Genomic DNA, 21,185 nt, shown 5'->3' on the forward strand with positions numbered 1-21,185 from the left:
TCATCATCCATAATAATTGAATATAATTGACAACGTCTTATTTGAATAAAGCAGTTCTCAAGATATTAAAAGAAATGATAATGCATTTTCTTTTTTTTTTCCCCACAAGCAAGTTGCGAAACCCCTTTAAGTACAAAGAGGATGAACTCTTAGACATTGAGATCCCTTTAAGTGTAACGATTGGAATTTCATCAAAAAGTTCAAAGTTAGGAATGTTCACGTTGGAGCACTCCTGAGTGACCTTCGAGAAGTTACACGAATGAGATAAAACCAATGGGCCATTAGACTAAAAACAGACAAAACCCGATGGGTGAGTTCGAGTAGTTACAAATGATATCATGAAGCCCCTTAAGTAGGATGAAGCTGAACTCTTAAACATCGAGGAGCCTTTTGGTGTAACGGTTGGAATTTCGATAAGATAAGAATTGACGTTTAAGTGTTAGATATCTAAATAGATAAAAATTAATATGCATGAAAATCTTCCATATATATATATATATATATATATCACCGTTCCAGCAAATCTCAAAATAGCAGTGTAAAGGAGTTATAAACTTCTGCTCATTAAAATGAACGGATAAAAATTCAAGTGCATGAATCTTGAAGAAAAAAAAGAGAGAATAACATAGGTATCAAAATAAAAAAAATGAAAAGCTTTGTTATGCAAATTAAAAAAAAAGAAAAAAAATATTGAAGTGAAATATCATCAAATTTTGCTTCCCACGCATAGGACTAATTTTCATATCATGTTCTTCCTCCACACACACACAGAGGACCTACAATTTCTGTTTTATTCGTTTGGCAGGTTTTTATATACAAAGCAAACAATTAAAATAAAAATAAATAAGAAATTCAGAAGATAGATTCTACTTAGATCCTCATAAAAGTAATCTCTTTTAGGTTCGTGTAGCAGACTTCTTTTTTTCTTTTGAGGCTTCTCCTAGGTGGGAGGCTTTCATTCCTTCTCCAACAGCCATCGTATATTAAACTTGTCCACTTTATCTAAGGGGCATTCACATACATATCGCCCAATTCATATGTACTTACAAATTTAACATCTAAACTTTGTTTTTTATATTCATACAACCCACCCAAATCTTTCATATCACATACAAAACATCATCATTTTAACTCTTAAAGAGTGTAATGCGCCTTTCCATGCATAGGTGATGTGGTATTTATGCAAAAAATTATAATAGAGGTGTTGGATATGTAAATGACAATTTGGTAATTTGAACTCGAGCCAATCATTCAAAATTTCCAAGCCATCTTTAATAATCAGGTCAAATGAAAATGTTATCTCCCCTCTCTCATCATGCTGGTAAGTATTTGCGTTGTATTCTCTCCCAACCATCTGATTCACTTTAGGATGATTAGAATTAGATCTATTTAAAATCAGGGTGGTTATAAAAAACAAATAAAATAGATTGGATCTCAACCATCCAAAATGAATTGAATGGTCAAAAAATAGTAATGGCTAATCTATAATTAACAATACAAATGCAAAGGATCAACATCCTCGAACAAAATAAAAAATTACGTAGGAATAATTTGTCAATAATCTATCACAAGATTGTAGTATAAGGCAGACTTTATCTAAAGTACAATGATGAAAGAAGCCACAAAAAAAAATGATTAAAAAAATTTAAAAAATGAAAAAAATGGAAAAAGAACCATGGTCATCATCTCAACAGCAGCTAACATGTAGGCCTCTTTCAGGTGAACTATTTGGAAGCAAAAGGAATTCCATAATTTAGTTGGTACAACCTAACTAGTGATTATGACCATAATTAGCCTTTTGCTTTCTCCTGATGTAAAGGAAAAGAGAAGAATATTGTTTTTATTGGATCTGGAAGCTGGAAAGATGTTTTGCTGAGCAGGAAACCATCCAGGCTTCATTATAATTAAATTAACAGGTCTAAACCATGAATTCATACAAACAAAAGATTATTTTGCATGGACCTATTATTGACACTTTATGAGGGCAAAGATTTGTTTGCTGATTGATTCATCATACCACGAAGTTTATGGAAGTAATGGAATTCTCAAGCTAAAACAGCTAATAAGCAACATGATTGATTTGATAGAATCAACAATCCAAGACATTGATAATGAAGGTTGTTGAGAATAGAAAGATCAAATTATGCAATACATGTAATTATGAAGCGAAGCAATAAAATTACAAGAAATTACCTAAATTCTATAGTTTTCAACTAGAATAGTAAGAAAAAGGTTTCTCAGTCCTATCACAAAGCTGAAAGAATAGATGCTGCGGAAGGGAGGCAAACTAACATCAATTCTTAGCTATTTATTACCTGATCAGCAAAAGCTTTCAGCTTGCCATAAAGCAGCCATTAATAATTTGAAAGGCGTCTGCAAAGTTAAACCATCTCCTCTAAAAAATCTGAAGTATTTTCATTCTCTGGATTACATTTCATTATCTATGATGTTCTTAATCATCTCCCGAGGGATCAGCCCTTCTGTTCTAATCGCATTCTTATTTGGATCAGGGCTGATGAAGTAGAGAGTTGGCAATCCTCGAACCTGCCATGGATAGAAGTGAAAGATCGAAAAGACCACCCTTAAAATGTGAAAAGTTGAGACTGATCACGAAGGTTTTATGCTGTACCTGCATATCTCGTGCAAGCTCATACTCATCATCCGTATCAACCTTGATGAACAAAACATTATCCTCATATTCAACAGCTAGCTGTGTGACATATTTTTTGTAAATAATACAGTTTAATGCTCAAGAAACTTTCACTTGCAATAATGTTTCAATTATTTGATAAAGGCCGGTGTTCATACGAGGAACCATTATGTGAAAAAAAAAAAAAAGGTGAAGTGTCAAAATAGTCCCCAGACTATTTATATGAGGTCATTTTAGTACTCGGGTCGATAAAAGTATTAAATTAGTCTAAAAATTCTTTTAATATAAGCTAAAATAAACCCTAAAGATGATTATTTTAGCCCTCATTAAAAGAGTATGGGGACTAAATTGACACTCTTATAGGCTCTAGGACTAAAATGACTCCCTACAAAGAGTCAAGGGATCACATTGGCACTTTTCTCGTGAATAAAAGGCTGATGCTAAACAGTTTGAAACTTTGTGTTTGAAATTGGAGTAGCGCACTCAATTACTCAGAATTGCAACCCTGCCACTCTCTAGCATTTGGATGGTTTCAAGCCGACTGAAAATTACTTCAGAAAAAAATAAGAGAGCATGTGGAAATTGGTCATATACGCGCCAGGGTAACGCATTGACAGATTGTCTCAAATGCTTGCTTCCACTTCCCGTATTGATATTCTCTTTCCAAAGAGCTATAGTAGAGCGATTCGGCACCGATGTCCACTAGCTGATTTAGTGTTTACAGCGGAAAGAGTAATTTTAATAAAAGGCAAAAGATTTAGCACATCATTGTGGTGCTAGTAAAATCTTATGATTGAAACCAAGGAAAAAAAAAGTCTAACAGAAATTCTAAGCTAGCCTGTTTAAGGCCTTGCTTGAATACATGAAATTTGAATAAAAGAATAAGAAAACAAGAATAGTAAGCTTAAATTAATAGCAACAAATTCATACTTATTAGGATAGTAGAAATCCCAATCTCATCAAGCACAAGTTTAACACAATGAACGTTTCTTCAAGCAATTTGAAAAAAATTAAATAGATGATTAATTTAATCAGAAAATAAAATTAGAAGCCAACATAGCTCAAAACAATGCAAAAAAACACAGTTAAAGCACAATCTCATCGCAACAAATCAAATGAGACCGACAACAACTAATTTTAAGCACAACCAAATCACAAACTAAATTGCGTGTTGCTCAAAATGCAAAAAAATATGCCCACTTTCGTGCAAGTCACCCAAGAATACCTCATATTCTCAGAGCCTTTTACAACAAATGACTCAAAAGAAAGAGCATTTCAATATAAAAATAATGAGGTTTGCTGCCATTTCTTAGTAGCCGCAAATTTGAGCTAATTATCTTCTTTAAATTATCCACACTAATTCAACATTTGAATTTCAATTCCCAACTTCGTTGGACTTATGGTTTCAAAATCTATAAGGTGATATATTTAGATATTTAATTGGAGATATCACTATTGGCGATCACTAACAAAGCCCCATTGTTGGAACAGTGCTAGCTTCCTGGGTTTTCCAAGGAACCTACTGGCTAGTCTTGACGCAACAGCATGTGGTCACATTTCAATTGTAGACATGATATGTACCTAAATACTGCTCTCACACATGCAACTTTTCATGCAATTTCTCTATATATAAAATTGGTTTTGCAGAAGGTCGCCTGGGTTGGCCAAAGAACCTAGTGGCTCGCCAAGGAACGACATCATCTGGTCTTTGTTTCAGTTGTGGAAGGGTGTTAACTGCAATGAAATATTGCTTTCACCTGTGCACTTTTTCCAACAATTTCTATATATAACAAAATTGGTTTGTAAAAGGTTAAATCAAGAGAAAAATACAAACAATGATCATCCGAGTGTTTGTAGACTTGGAAGATCATATAATTATCGTTCAAGCCTCATCTTATTTTTTGATAGATTGGTTTGATTCATCAAAACACATTTTGTTCTAAAATAATTTGATAGACCAGAAAAAGTATTAAAAAAAGTGCGGCTAAGGTGTAGTTTTAAAAAAATTCACACTAACAATATCACATATAAAAATACAGCTAAGAACTAAAAAATATAACATATATTTTTTATAGTGTAAATAAAGGTTCATATTTATCTCAAAATTCTAACCTATGAAGCACGGACATGGACAAACACAACACGTACGGGGACACGACATAATTGAAAAAAATAGAACACGACAAACATCTCATGAAAAATTTTTTATGTTTAATAAATTATTAAATATATATATATATATTTTTCATTATTCTTTATTAAAAATTTCACATTATAAATTACCAACAATAAAATTTAATTTCATAAATTTAATTTATATTATAAAACCTTAGGCTTATGAAAATTAATTTTTAAAATTAGATATAATATTTTTCAAAAGAATTCATACTTATAATCCAACTTATCTACTAAAATTTAAAAAATCCTATGACTATAAAGAGTGAATTAGTAACGCTTGATTTCAACGAATATTGGATGTATTTTCGATGCTTGATTTTGATGAATGTTAGAAGGAGCTTCAAAATAAAGAGAGAAGGGGCGTTTTCAACTATGAGATATAATTAAGGCTATATATATATTTACAATTTTTTAATTCTCGTGTCCCATTTTCTTGAAATCGTGTTAAGCTCACATCTTATGCGGTGTTGAGGTGTGTCCCGAATGTGTTCGAGCCTGAAAAAAAAATCTAGACATATTTTGTAGTGTCAGAGAAGTGTACAAAAAGTTTGAGGGTGTTTGGGACAAGTGTCAGTGTCTGATACATGTCCGACAAAGGTACAACACAGTTTTTGAAGTGTCGGTGCTTACATAGATTCTAGCCACAGTGATAAAATTGAGCTAATTAAATTAGCTGAGGGCATACATAGACTTAAATACTAACCCGGTCTAAAGCTTGAGAAAAATAACTAGCCTCCTAAAGCCGAAGGATAGAACACTTCGGAATGGAACAAATAAATTCTACATAAATAGTAGTATCAAAAACTCTAATTTATATGGAATTTAAAAAAAAAGTGACAACATTGTATGAACAAACTCGCGCACGCCAATTACTGTGTGATTTGGTTAAAAAATTTTTAGGAGTTTCATATATTATGTCTATGTTATATTCCATTTACAGTGAACGACTCTTCAAAAAAAAAAAAAAATTGGACATAAAAATAGCTAGGTTTCATCGTTTTATCTTGTTTCAAATCTAGACACTGGTTTAGGTGAGTCAATCATTAAATGAGACTAAATTTCATTAGATACATAAAAAAGAAGTGAAAAGAAAAGCTGAAAGCTGAGTTCTCAATCCAATTTATCTCATGAAATAAAAAGCAACATTTAATTAAGAGAGAGAGAGAGAGAGAGAGAGGTTGATGAGAGAACACAGAATTTTGAATGATTCGCCTGATGGAGAAGACATTAGAGAATTTTGACTATGGTAAGAAAAAAATACATCCACATTGGGGAAGGAAGGAGAGTTTGCCAATGTTCGAAAAAGAAAGAGAAATTTACATACCTAGCACACAATTTTTATTTATTTACATATCTCACACCTAAACCTTCATATTTAAATACATAGCACGTTGGAGCTTTAAGCCTATGTATGAAAACAGGTATGAAGGCTGAGTTCCCAATCCAATATATCTCATGATATAAAAAGCAACATAAAGGTCAAGAAGAGCGAGAGAGACAGACAGAGAGGATGATGAGAGAACACAGAATTTTGAATGATTCGCCTGATGGGGAAGACATCAGAGAATTTTGATTATGGTCACAAAGGAGACTACATCCACATTGGGGAAGGAAGGAGAGTTTAACAATGGTCAAAAAAGAAAGAGAAATTTACATACGTAGCACACAATTTTTATTTATTTACATATCTCACACCTAAAACTTCATATTTAGATACACAGCACTTTGGAACTTTAAGCCTATGTATGAAAAGGGGTACTTCACTTTTATAAAGTGGTATTAATGCTATTTATTCATGTGATATTAAAGATTTGAGTGCACGTGTGTAAATATGAAAGTTTAGGTGTGGGATATATAAATACCTAAGATTTGTATGCTATGTGTGTAAATGCCCCAAAAGGAAAAGACAAGAGTTTCTCTCCTAGCTCCGCTCAACTCTCATGTAGTTACAAAAGCAGTCAATGCACAATCATCATCATTTTAAGCATAAGGCTTAAGTTCATGTGTCCTCAAAGCTCCAAAGATGGGCAATAGGTGTTAGGTTTTAATGGTTGATTTGGGCAATGATTGTTGCAATAATGTTTAAAAGAAAAGTGGAAATTTTTTAATGGTTTGAGGATGTATTCTAGTAAGACACCCTAACAGCCCTATAACAAAACAAAAATGACAAACTGATTCGGTAGTTCGGAGGCTCTTCTAGGCCCATACGGATACGAATTCGATTGGTAACTTGCAACAATCTGGCGATTCTAGTCTGTTGCTTCATTCCGGCTTTCCTTGTTTTCTAGTTAGTCCTGCATCATCCAACTTGCCTCTTCATCAAAATTTGACACAAGACAGCTATGATGATGCACAAAACTCAAGGCATTACACTTTTCACTTCATTTTGCACCCCATTAAATAGGAGTTCAGAATGAAAATTAACCAAAACTTACATGCCTCCCTTTTAACAAGGAGTTCCCTCTCAATGTAATAGCCTTTCCTTTGTCCTAAGCTTTCCTCCCGATGGATTTTAAGAGAGGTTTCCTATTTTTCAGGAGGAGAAGCATGTGAGGAATAAGAAGCTTAAGTCGGGGTCTTAAATGTTTTCTTTGACAGTGTTAACGATATTGTTGAAATTCATAATAATGCGGAATCGGAATTATTTTATTGATATAAAATGGGGCATAAATAACCCTCACATGAAACCTAGAATAGGAAAGACAATAAAAGGAAAATAACATAAAAGGAAAGATATATCACATAATATCTCCAATTAATCAATCATATTAATTATTTGAAGATAAAAAAAACAACACAAAATATTAGAGCCTGAAATGGGAAAGTATAAATCTAATCTAAGAAAATAAATCTAAAATTGGAAATAAAAAAAAAAGATATATTAGAAAAAAAATCTAATAATCATAATCTCTGATCAAAATGAATTATTTCCTAATATATCTTCTAACACTCCCCTTCAAGTTGAAACATGGGCAAGGGAGATCCTAGGAAATAGAACTTGAAGTCTTCATCCCGTACTACATTGTCTTTGACTACAATTCCTGCAGTATATGAAGGTATGCAAAAGACTCCAACATGTAATGCTGCAAGGGAGTTTGCAGAGAAGAAGAAAACCTGCAAATGTCTTTCACTGCAATGCTTGCAATGTGTATATGTAGGTAGAAGGCTCCTACAAGGGAATTTGCAGAAAAGTAGACAAACTACAAGAAAAATGGACTTCTAGTTGACTGCGGTTGTCTTTGACTGCAGTTTCTGCAGTGTCTGTAGATAGATGGAAAACTTATATAGATAATGTCGTAGAGGAGTTTGTAAGGAAGTACACAACCTGCAAGAAAAAGGTATAAGGTATGACCTGCAAAGAAACAAGAGAAAAAAAAAGGAAAAAACTTTGAAAAAGGGTCTGCTGCAGGAAAGACCTTGAAAGAGAGTCTGTTGTGGGAAAAGACTTCAGAGAAAGGTCTATTGCAGGAAAAGGCTTTGGAGGTGGGCCTGATATAGAAAAAAGCTCCGGAGGAGGCTCTTATACAGAAAAAAAATTCTGGATGAGAGTCTGCTGCAGGAAAAGCTTCGGAGGAGGAGGGCCTGCAGCATAAACAATTCCAAATGAGGGCCTGATGAAGGAAAAAAGTTTGGAGGGTCTGATGCAAGAAAAAGTTCCGGAGGGTCTGTTGTTGTAAGATTCCGGTGGAGGACCTTTTGCAGAAAAAAACTCCGAAGGATGGCCTAATACAGGAATAGCTCTGGAGGAGGGTATAATATGGGAAAAAGTTCCAGATGAGGGCGTGATGTAGGAGTAGGCTTCGGAGCAGAGCTTGATGCTGATGTAGGAGAAGGCTCCAGAGGAGGGTCTGCTGCAAGAAAAAATCTGGTGGAGAACTTGTTACAGGAAAAGCTCCGAAGGAGGGCCTGATACAGAAAAAAAGCTCTGGGAAAGCTCCGGAGGGGGCTTCATACAGAAAAATGCTTCGGAGGAGGGTAAGGATTTGATAACATACTTACAGATAATGTCGTACAATTTCCCAGTTCAAAAGGTACAAAAAACCGCCCAGGTTGTTCCTTGAAACATCAAAAATCAGGAGCTTGGTAAGTAGGCCAAGAGCTAAAGGTACAACATCATCAAGCAGGTTGGAGAACAAGAGTAAGGATTGGACTTGGTACAGTTCCCAAGGCTACGGGAATGCTGTCAGAAAGAAGATTTCCTGATAAATCCAGGTGCTCAAGATTTAAGCACTCGAAGTCAATCTCTTCAGGGATGGAGACGCTGAGATAGTTGAGGTAAAGAGCATGCAAAGAACTCATATTGCCGACAAATCCATGAACAATGTTGTAGAGATGGTTGCCCGAGAGGTCTAGGGTTTCCAAATCAAAAAGGTTCGAGAGCAACGGTAGAATCTCACCTATGATCTGGTTTAACCCCAGATTTATGACAGGAACGGTAGAATCTCACCAAGGCAGATAGCCAGAGAAGAGATTCGCTTTGAGGTTGAGCACCTCGAGGTTCTTCAACAACCAAATCTCGTCAAGAATCTCACATGACAGACGATGGAACGACAAGTAAAAGGCTTCAAGCAGTAAAAGCTCACCCATAGATGCCAAAAGGCGCCCCGTTAGTTGTGTCAGATCGGGGCAGCTACGAAGCAGGCATGAAGTTGTAACGGCAGCGGAGATGTTGACTGCAACAAACACAAAAATTGACACGAAACAATGGCCTGTCACTTGTTCCATTGGCTTTCGGCAATCAAATGCATAAATTAACGGCAATAAATTCTGGATGATTCGTAGGTTACCGTAATAGGGATTAAAATAGTTTCTCTGGTTCGGAAGTGGTTTCGATTGGACTTGGAATAAAAATTCTCCTCAACTGGTTTTGTAGTATTAGCTCAAGATAAATAAAGGAGGGAGAGTTCTAGCAGCTATTCCTACAGGAGGAGTTTCGGCGGCTAGGGACCTGCAAGGAGAGAGTTCTAGTTGCATGAAATATGAAATATCCGGCGGAAAAACTGAAAAAAGGAGGCAGAAGAAGGGTCTGCAACACGAGAAAGATTGCAGGCTGACAAAGATTGCTAGCTGACATAGATTTTTGGTTGCAGAAAAGATGAAGTTTCTGGTGGTAGGACACGTTAGGGTTTGTTTCAAAGCTCAGTTACCATGTTGAAATTCAGAATAAAGCGGAATTATTTTATTGATATGAAATAGGGTATAAATAACCCTTACATAAATCCTAGAATAGGAAAATCAGTAAAAAGAAAATATTATGAAAGGAAATATATATCAACTAATCAATTCATATTAATTATTTAATGATAAGAAAAACAAAATAAAATAGGAAAACCTGAAATAGGAAAGAAAATAAATCTAAAGTAGGAAAGGAAATAAAGATATATTAGGAAATAAATATAATCATCATAACTTCTAATAGAAATAAATTATTTCCTAATATAACTTCCAATCAATAATAAAAAAATTATGAGCACGTTGAGCACTTAGAGATGCCTTAATGAGATCATAGAGGATGAGATCACACCACTTTTGTTGTGGTACTGATGATGGCGACCTTCGTAGTAGAGGCAAACCTACTGGTGGAGTGAGTAAAAATGAAGACTTTAAAGGCTACAATTACAACTAATAATGATGAAAGAAAATCATGATTGGTAGACAGAGCGCCTTAACACAAAAGAAGTTGGTCAAGGAAGTTGACCTTTCTACCTCCACGGATGACACTATAATAGTGGAATAGAGTGTCAAAATCACCAACCACATTGCTTAACATCCATAAATGTTTGAGGATGCAGTGCCAACGGGTGTTGTGAAGGTAGCGGAGAATAGCTGTGGTAGAGTAGAGGCACTTCCTTTTGCGTTAATGCCTGACAAAACAAAGGAAATGAATGTCATGATAAAATAGAAACAACACTATGTTACGCCAGTCCCTGAGGGAGATCTAGTAATTTGTTATTTATTATTTTTTACTATAAATAGAGCTAATATATTAAGCTTAGGATTATGCATGATTTTGTGGTTGTGAGTCATAAAGTTAGGGTTTGTGAGAGATTTCCTACCTCTTTAATTGTAAGATTTGGGAGAGATCGCCTACCTCTCGAATTTGTTTGTGGAGTTGTATTGCTTCATTTTGTTTTTGAAGGAATAAAATCTATTATTTTCTGTCCTAATTTTTGTTAAAAATTGTTCTGATTCGTATCAAAATAGTATCAGAGCATCTATTCTTCCACAAGATTTCCAAAGCCAAAGACAAGATCACAAATACTATGTGAAGCCAACAGGATTGAGTCGCCTTCGCTTGGAAGCCACAGGAGATCTCATCTCCTTTGTTGGTCAAGATAGTTGTGATACAAATCACGGCTCGCCCTACATGACCTGATACCACGATACAATCGTGGTTGGAGCTAGCGGGGCAATAATGGGATTGTGATCTCCTTCGTGGTCGAACTTCGTGCTATAGTCACAACGCGGAAACAAATATGGAATCATGGGGTATAGACGAATCTCATGATATAGTCGCAATTGGAGCTAGCTAGGAAGCATACTGCAGGTGTCTTCGTCGCGACATAACTCGAAAAAATCACAATTCGGCCTAGTGGAGGATTGCGGTCTGTAGAGCGATACAACCACTCAATTCAACCTTGCAGGGAAGTCAAGCGTCGGCATTTCAACATACAAGTGTTCCTCCTTTGTGATTGAAAACCCTTCTGGGAGGAATGAAGGCCAAAAAAAATAAAAATTGAATTGGAGAAAAAATTAGAAAAAGTGATGGGTCATATCAAATTTGAAATAGACAAGAGTTTCTCAGTCATGAAGGGGCGGTTCTCATCCATAGAAGAGAGATTCACAGACTTGGAAGAAATGATGATGAAGAATATGGTTCATGGAGTTTCACGCAAAATCGCATCCGTTGATCAAGAGATCAAGTGACAGCATTTGGAATGGATGCAAGCAGATGCAACTAAAAAGATCCATATGACATTAGGATAGTGTCGCTGTTTTGGACGGATCGAGAGTTGTGGTATCGGGTGAAGAAATCAAGAGCAAACTCAAGCAGCAACAATTAGAAGAAATAGCGCAATAGTCAGACGTTGGAACAAATGTAAGCAAACAGGATTGAACGAAGGAATCGGAAACGGACTCGGGCAGGGGACGTGCGACACCAGACAGATCAGAACCACATTCAATTTGAGTTGAATAAGATTGCTTCAAATAATTTTGATCTAGGACAAAAAACTATGATGGTTGGGACCACAACTGAGGTTTGCATCCAGCTACGCCAATGTTTTTTTTTTTTTTTTTGTGAAAGTCTTTCAGGTGGAAGACAATTCAGAATAAATGACGGGAACGAGATAGGTGAAAAAAAGCAGTGGAGTTTGTAAGAAACTAATTTGGACACTACAGAGTATTCAAAAGGGAGACAAGATGATAGTGCTTTGCGGTTATCCTAAATTGTGCAAGACGTGGGTGACGCTAAAGACTATGATAAGAGCGATTCAGGACACAGGGTTGAGATTCTCGATCTAGTGGTATGACATGGAAGAGACAAATGATATGAAGTTGACAGAGGCTTCAAATATTGATGAGCTACTAAATGAGCTATTTAGGGTTGTGACATTCTCTAAGATTAACGGAAAGTCGGGAAATCATTAGATTTGGATTCAACCAAAGAATATGCACTTGATGATATTTCAAACTCATGAGGATCACTATGAATTTCTGATTAAATAAAAAAAAATTGTCAGATGATGACAGACCGTGGGATCTACATGAATTAATCAAGTAGTAATTTTCCTACATTGAGGAAAATGTGTATTTTTGGGAGGAGAGTATCGTTACATCAGTCCTTAAGGGAAGTTCAATATTTCGTGTGCTTAAGAAAAAAATTAGTCATTTGTTATTCACTATCGTTTAATATAATCAGTGCTAATATATTTGGAGTTATGAGTATGCATGAGATTGTGGTTGTGTGTCTTAGGATTAGGGTTTGGGAGAGACTAAATGCCTCTCAAATTTACGATTTGGGAGAAATTGCCCACCTCTTGAATTGTAGGTGCTTATCTTTTTGTATTCAAAATTGTGTTGCTTTGATTTGTTTTTTGGCAAATAAATCTATTATTTTATGTCCTAACTTATGTGAGAAATCGTATCACACTAACTCCAACATCTACATCTAAGGCAACAAAAATCAATCACAACCCCATCAAAAAGTAGAAGTTTTAGCTTGATCGACCACTTTAACGATGTTGCATATGAGGTAGGCAAGCCTTCTCAAAGAAACTTAAGTAAGATAAACACAACTAAATGGCGGTGACTGTTGTCGATGGTTAAGGATCAACAACAACATGTTCGGGTGTCGAACTTGGATCAATAGGTATGATTGTGGGTAGTCCTTGAAAGTATGGAAGTATGATTACAACATTTTCATTTTCAAATTCATATAATGGTTGTGTAGAGGTTACACAAGCTAAGCAATCTCGATCGGCCTCAAGTGTTTGAGAGTCAATATATTATGATTGTAGGGAGAGGTGACCAAAGCTACAATCCATCAGGACATTCAAGAGCTTGCCAATCAAAGACAGGAAATGAAGGACTATATAAACTAAGTAAAAAAATGTTAAGGAGACAAGATGCACTTGACTATTAATTCAAATTAATTTCCCAAACACATTTGATCACCTAAAAGTTTTATAGCATGCAAAAAAAAAGTGAAGCACGAAGTGGTAGAGACAAACTTTTCAAATCGAAAGAGAACTAAGTTTTTAAAAAAATTACTCAATCTTTTTCATCTGTGCTTGGGAATAGAATTAGCAATTTAAAAAAAAATAGAATTTGTTAATATAGAAAATAATATACATAATGATAAAGAAACTTATAATTTATACCGTCTCATCTTTATATTTTGATAGCATTGAATGATTACATCATTATCAATGTCATTTAAAATTTCTTTCTTAATATATGTGGCTAAAATATAATTCATCTACTAATCTTCAACTTTATTTCATAATTATTTTTTTATGATATTCTTAAGAAAAAACTCTTTCAATACTTCATATAACTATGAGTAAAATTAATGTTAGTTTCAATAGTTTGAAAAAATGATTGATATTAAATTGTGCTTTTCTAGTCTTTCAATAGGAAAATTATATATCACATCGCATATTTATAATTTAAACTAATTGAGAAGAAATACTAAATCTATTGAAGTAAAATCAATTAGATACAAAAGTGTCATTTTGATAAACTTTTATTTATCAAATGAACTAAATGAATTAGTTGAATTCAAACATGCAATTGTCAAAAGTGATATTTTATTTGGCTACATGGAAGAATTACTCAACAGATGAGGTTGCATATCAATGACTGAATAAAATATTTATAAATTATTTCAACTCAAAAATGATATAAATTTGTTGTCTTTAACTCTATAACGATTGCTTTGCTAGTCTTTCAATAAGAAAAATTATATATCACATTGCATATCTATAATACAAAATTTAAATTGATTATGAAGAAATACTAAATCTATTTAAGTATAATCAATTAAGAAGATGTGATTTTGATTACTTTTATTTATCAAATGAACTAGATGAATTAATTGAATTCAAAACAGTGACATTGTATTCAGCTATATGAAAGGATTACTCACCTCTTGAAGTTGTATATCAGTGACTTTATAAAAAATTTTAACCCGAAAATGATATAAATTTGTTATGTCTTCCATGATCAACCCCTTTGTCATTCATAAAAAATAATTTTTTTATTGATCACAGAATTAAAATACTGTATTGAAAAAAAAAAAACATTCATTTTTTATCAATCAAATCTTACAGTCTCATTTTAGATATTTTAGTCAAAGATATAACATTTATAATATCTTGATCTTATCACTATAATGTCTTCCATCAAATGAAGATTAAAATAGAATTCAGAAGTTTAAATTGATTCTACTAAAATGAATAAAGGCTAAAAGAGAATTCAAATGCTTAGATTGATTCTAATAATATGTGGCTCTCTCATCTTTGCCGTTCATAACGAATTTCAACATATCAATTATTGAGAAAAAAATTATGATTAACCTCATAAGTAACTTGTAATATGAACACAATGTGTATTCCCTACCCGTATAAGAGTAATCTTTTGGTTTAATTTTGTCCTATGATAAACTCTTCATTTTCTAATATTTTTAAGTATGATCTCCATGCTTTCCTCTGAGGTCATATGTTTGCATGAAATACTAATAAAATACATCAAATTTAAAACTATATTGGACAACAAAACAATTTTAACATGATTTCAAACAACATATATCAAAGCTAATTGAAACTTTGGTCGTAACCACTTCTTTTATGGAGCTAAAAAGCCAAATCATACAGATGGATAAATCAGTTCAAGTCTATACCAACATCAGAATATTTTGAATATGAATATAATAGTATACTTACTATAACATTAATTGCTTGTGAGCTAAGCCAAACAATGCAGATGACAAAAGAAATTTGTTTTAAGCTTCAACAACATATTTCATTTGAATGTTTTCTTTTATATTTTATATTAAAATTTTGATTTATAAAAATAGGCTCATTTAGTCGAGATTTACTTTCAACAGGACCATCATCGAGAATTGGTTAATCGACTTAAACCTTATCAATTATACATCTTATTTTTAGAATATCGGGTTCATGACACTTGTATTAATTGAATATAGCTATCTTATAAGCTTAATTTTGAATATAAACCCCACTTGTTCAGAATTGCGGTCAATACAACCATCATCGAGAATTTTGCTTAAATTTTTTATAATTATAATTGAGGACTCACATTTTGCAAAATATTGTCTTCGATTGAGAGTCACTTTCAACACAATTATTAACAAAGATACTATAGTCTATTTAGACTTAGAATTCAAAGACAACAAATTTAGGAGTGCACCCTCCACTTAAGATCTATTTTCAACGCGACCATTACTGATGTAACATTTGAAACACTTGAAATATTCACATTTTTTATTTAGTCAGAGTTTATAATTGAGGACTTAAATTTTGAAAATAAATATTTTCGATTAAGTTTCAATTTCAACATGATCATCAATAAAGATAAATTATTGTGAATTTAGATTTTAAACTTAAAGACTTCAATTTTAGAAGTGACCCCTCTGGTTGACATCTATTTTCAACAATGTCATCATTGAGGTAACAATTGAAACACTTGAAATGTCCATATTCACTATTTAGTTTGAAAATGCATTTGAATCTCATTAAGACATCAATCATGTCAGCTCCAATTCTTATGAGAGAGAAAATTAGATTGACTTAACAAAGCTCAATATTTGTCAACTATAATCCCTATGAGGAGGAGGATGACTTAAAATGAGACTTACAAATTTACCCAATATACGAGGCCACCCACTCGAGGGTGCGTTATTTAATAATTTAAATTTGATTCTTGAAAAAACAAATTTTACAAAATTTAAGAATATTTGCACGCTTCCAAAGGCAAATTTAATTTTAGGGTGCATTTGTTTCAATTATGGCAGCACAATCTCAGTTCAAAAGCTATTGTTAAAAATCTGTTCAAAAGTTTGTGTTTCATAAACAGTTGGTCTGTTTGAAAAAAGACAGTTTTGAAAGTGTTGCTTGTGGAATAAATCCAATGATAATTTATCAAGTTATTTTCACTCACAACACAATAAAGGAACTTAAGGTGAAAATTAATCAAATTTTCTTCCCTCAAAATAATCATACAAATATAAGTTAGCATAAGCGGCGTCTCAGCCAAACATACGAGTTTGCTTACCAAAAAATTCTAAAGCAGTACAGCTTGTCCTCCAATAGACATCAACACCATCTAAGCAAATACAATGTTAACAACAAGAACAGAAGTGCTACGATTACAAAATTAAACAAGAGCAATGTCTTCAAAAAAAATTTGAAGTCTTTAATATCATTCTTCACCGCATCATCAAATGCATTTATCTTTTCATCACCTCACAACATTATTGCATCGCTCGGTTCATCCACCCATAGAAAAAATTTGCATTTTCTATTCATTAAATTTTTTGAACATCTGCAAAATTTTCGGCTAGCATTGTCACAATTCTAAGTCATGAAAACAACGCATATAAGCAATCACAATATGCTGGTCAATGTTTAGTCCACTTAGGGCTTATGGAATAGCTTGCGCTCATTTTCAATAATATAATCATGTATATTAATGATTAGCACATAAATAATGATAGAGAAAAAAATGAATAGGTAAAAAGAAAATGAGATGTAAAATTTGTATAAATAATGGTATTTACATACATATTACCGAAGTCCTTTGCATTTATATATCTGACAAAAACTCTAATTTTTTTTTACATTGATACCATCCAAATCTTTCATATTATATAAAAAAATACAACCACATTAATTGTAAAAAAGTAAAATACATGTTTTAATCCCTCCAAAATTTGCCAATGAAGTCAAAAATAGAATCCTCCAATGAGGGTTAGCTTCGCCTTTAAATTAAAAAAAGTGTTGTCAGGCCAAACAAAATTCAGTAAAAGGCGTCATGAGAACCTAAAGGAGCATTCACATACACACCACATAGTTACTATATATTTACAAAATGTGACAATATTGGCATGGTATTGGGATGATATTGGGGTGGTATTGGGATGATATTGGGGTGGTATTGATGTCGTATTGAGGGCGTATTGATGTCGTATTGAGGGGGTATTGAGGTGGTATTGAGGGTTTTGTGCCAAGATATTATTGGGATGTGTAAGGGTGATATTGATGTGGTATTGAAGTTGTATTATGCGTTTTAGGAGAATATATAACTGGGGTGATATTGAGGTGACAATGGGGTGATATTGATATGGTATTCAGGTGATATTGAGATTTTTGTGCTAAAATATTATTGAGGTGGTATTGAGGTGGTATTGAGGTGAAATTGAGGTAGTATTTTGGGTTTTGGGAGGAGAACATATTATTCGAGTGATATTGATGTGGTATTGGGGAGATATTGAGATGGTATTGATGTGATATTAGGGTGATATTGGGGTGATAATGTGAGTTTTGAGAGAATATATAATTGGGGTAGTATTGATGTGGTATTGAGGTGATACTGAGGGTTTTGTGTCAAGATATTATTTGAGTTATATTGGGGTGGTATTGATGTAGTATCTTCGTCTTCAAAATGTAGTGGGTGGTATTGATGTAGTATCTTCGTCTTCAAAATGAACAGTGATCCATTCTATTCTTGCAATTTGTAAACCATATGTTTGCATGTGCAGTCTTCTGAGGCAACTGCTATGTTATCCTTTGTTAGGGCATATGGAATAGAAACTCAATAGAACAATGCATTCAAGTTATCAATATTATCTTCTCACTTTCAATGCCAAATTCATACAAATAGAAGAACAAATTTAGAAGATCCAATTCAATTACTGCAAGATAACATATAGATTTGATTCATCCAGCTGAAATGCAATAAATCTACAATCAATTATAATTTTTTTAGCAATTCTTGAAGCATCTATATTCCATAACATGAGCAGTTCTACCAAAAAAAATTAACATAATTACACTTCAATCATTCATCACTTGCTTTACATAACACTTGCTCATATAATCAACCATATAAATATTAAATCAAGCATTGACTAAAGCATTAGTGATATGCACTCGTAACTCAGTCATTTCATCAACATCTTCTCCATCACCTAAGCAGGGGCTGATAATATATCATGAGTATCCATCATCGATTCGCCCAAGCGATATTCATATGCTTCAGAAGACACTGATTTGTTATTATCTACACTTGCGAAGTCAACATCAAAATGCGAAGGATGATGACATATGTAATTATAAAGTGTGATTGTTGAAGCAACAATTTTAACCCGTTTTTCAAAAGAATATGTTGTCATCTATTGTAAAATAATTCATTTTTTTCTTTCAAACTCCAAAAGCCCTCTCAATCACACCCCTTAATGACGAATGTCGTTTATTAAACATTTATTTTCTTCCCCGCACTACTTGACTAGCCCTTTCAAAGTCTGTAGTGGGAATATATATATCAAAGTATGAATGAAATATTATAAAATAAATCTTATTAATTGACTTGTCTTAAATTATTGGATCTGAGTAAGAATATATATATATATATATATATATATATATATATATAACTGTGTGTGAGAGAGAGATATTATGATTGGGTCAATCTAGTGATTAAGTTGATCATGAGTTCTATTCTAATCAGTAGAATTATAGAATAAACATTGTTGGTAGATACAATCACTCGGGTTGTACATATCTTTGTTACATCATATGCTCGACATTGAGAGATCATCGCAGGGTGTGACAAGTTTTGTTTGTCTTAAAGCCTCATAGAAATAGATAAAAATCTAGAAATTCCAAAATTTAACCCCTTGCTTAATTTATGCTTGAGAAAAATTAGATTCAAGATTAAGAAAAAATGCTAAATACTCTCTCGCATTCGCCTTCTTTTTTTCTTTTAGCTCCTGAAGTAAAATAATGTACTCTCTAAATGAGCACAATTGAAGCAAAACAAAATTTGAAAAACATCAAAATTGACCTCTTTTGCTCAATTAATGCCCCATTATTACCTTGATTGCTTCTTCCTTTTTTTTCATGCTCGTACATTAAAACATAAACCTCCAAAAGAAAAAAGAGGCAAGGTTTAACATGAAATAACTATTAATACATAAAATAGCGCAAATGTAACTCGAAAAAGAACCAAAAAAGACAACCAGTAGCTCCAAACTTCAAATTTAATAATTATACTCAAATTCTCAGTTAAAAATTCTTTAAACTTGATACTATTTGAATAAGGAAGCAGCATTTGAGTTTCCAAATAGCAAACCGTTTTATCATTTAAAGTAAATGACTTCTAAGATTCTATAGATGTATAAATTCCTAGAAAAACTTTTAAAAAATTGAATTAGCTTCTAATACTAGTACCCTAACCAAACAAAGTGAAAATCAGAGTAAGAAGACTGGACCAACCAGTAACAGCCAGAGTTACATGGTTGTCAGCACCTAAACGTGCCTCTTAAAATAAAAAATAATCATAATAATAATAAAGAACCAAAGGTGCACAGTTGTGGATCTAATCTTCCAAATGGCCAATCCAGTGCATATACCTTACAATGTGGGGTCTGGAATGTAATTTTCCAAGTGCAAGAATGCATTGCAAAACACCTTTGAAATATGTAAAGCTCCAGATAGTTTTTTCTTTCCAATATAAAACCCTCACAGTTAGCATGCACATCAATCCCAATTTCTACCATAACTAATCTATTATTCTATATATAATTTCATGCAAGTTCTGCTTTTTCACCACTTTACAAGTGCATAACCACAAAGTAATTTAAATAAAATTTGAAGAATAGGGCGATCATTTCCTAAAATTACAGCCACAAGTTGGTTAGATAAAGTATGCTTTCTATATCTTTGTTATCCCTTAGAAAATTATGCATCAGCAGCCAGAAAATTTATCAAACAGTTGGCATGCAAAGTGATTTAAACCTCAACTCTAACCAAATGCTCTCCAAAGATAGGACATAAAATTTTCAGAAGACGTAAAATTTCACAGTGAGCAAGACGAATCGATGAGAAGGTGAGACATACCATTTCAAGGTCCTGTGCCATCAAAATACAAGGTCCACACCATGTCGCATAGAAATCAAGAACAATTGGAACGCTCCTCTCGCCTTTCACTAACTCTTCTAGTTCCTTAGCCGAAACCTTTTTCTGATACGCCGCACAAAATGCAGAAAATCCGGACGATTCAGGAAGCGAAAGAGGTGGAGGAGCAAGTCATTAGCAGAAACGAGAAAAGATTGGTGATGAGGTACCACGAGATAGTCGTCTTCGATGTACTTCTTCTTAGCAGCGGCAAATACAGGGCACGCCCTGCGGTTTCGGGTGGAGAGAGAAGGGAACAAGGAGAGGGGTACGGTGAAGGACGTGTTGGCGAAGCGGGGAGAGAGAAGCAAAGGAGCGGCCGGAGAGGAGGGGCGACATCTATACGCTACGGAGGATGGGGAGATAGGGATGACAGTAGCCATTCTTCCAGCAGTCGGTACTACGCTTTGACGGCGAGGATATTGTCTTTTAACGGGAAAATTTTTATTTGATTTGGAAAATAAATAATGATTTCTTTAATGAGCAAAAAAAAAATCTGAAATGAATTTGAAGCCAAATCATATACTGAAACTTAATGTTGCCCTTAATGTTTTTTTAGCTGAATTTTATAGGTTAGTAAAATTTGTGGTCAGATGTTTAATAAATTTAAGATGTTGAATTTGAGATTCTTTCCTTAATCATACCCGAGGAATAGAATT

General features: G+C 33.5%; 1 protein-coding gene across 3 annotated transcripts; it reads right to left on the bottom strand.

The window, feature by feature from the left end:
- Positions 1-1,138: 1,138 nt before the first annotated feature.
- Positions 1,139-20,954, bottom strand: LOC110032243 (thioredoxin-like protein CITRX, chloroplastic). 3 transcript variants are annotated; one of them, XR_002294832.1, is made up of 5 exons: positions 20,697-20,954; positions 20,470-20,592; positions 2,630-2,710; positions 2,316-2,544; positions 1,139-1,354 (listed from the first exon to the last, which is right to left on the bottom strand). XR_002294832.1 is itself a non-coding variant. In XM_020735809.1 (4 exons), the coding sequence occupies exons 1-4, from the start codon at positions 20,907-20,909 to the stop codon at positions 2,428-2,430; spliced, it is 534 nt and encodes a 177-aa protein (XP_020591468.1). In that variant the 5' UTR covers positions 20,910-20,954; the 3' UTR covers positions 2,123-2,427. The 3 variants fall into 3 exon arrangements, 2 of the variants coding, with proteins under 2 accessions (XP_020591468.1, XP_020591469.1); XM_020735809.1 differs by lacking the exon at positions 1,139-1,354 and having other exon boundaries at positions 2,123-2,544; XM_020735810.1 differs by lacking the exons at positions 1,139-1,354; positions 2,316-2,544; positions 2,630-2,710 and adding an exon at positions 2,718-3,356.
- Positions 20,955-21,185: the final 231 nt, after the last annotated feature.

Source organism: Phalaenopsis equestris, unplaced genomic scaffold (genome assembly GCF_001263595.1).
Source record: "Phalaenopsis equestris unplaced genomic scaffold, ASM126359v1 Scaffold000893, whole genome shotgun sequence".
Lineage (NCBI taxonomy): Eukaryota > Viridiplantae > Streptophyta > Magnoliopsida > Asparagales > Orchidaceae > Phalaenopsis > Phalaenopsis equestris.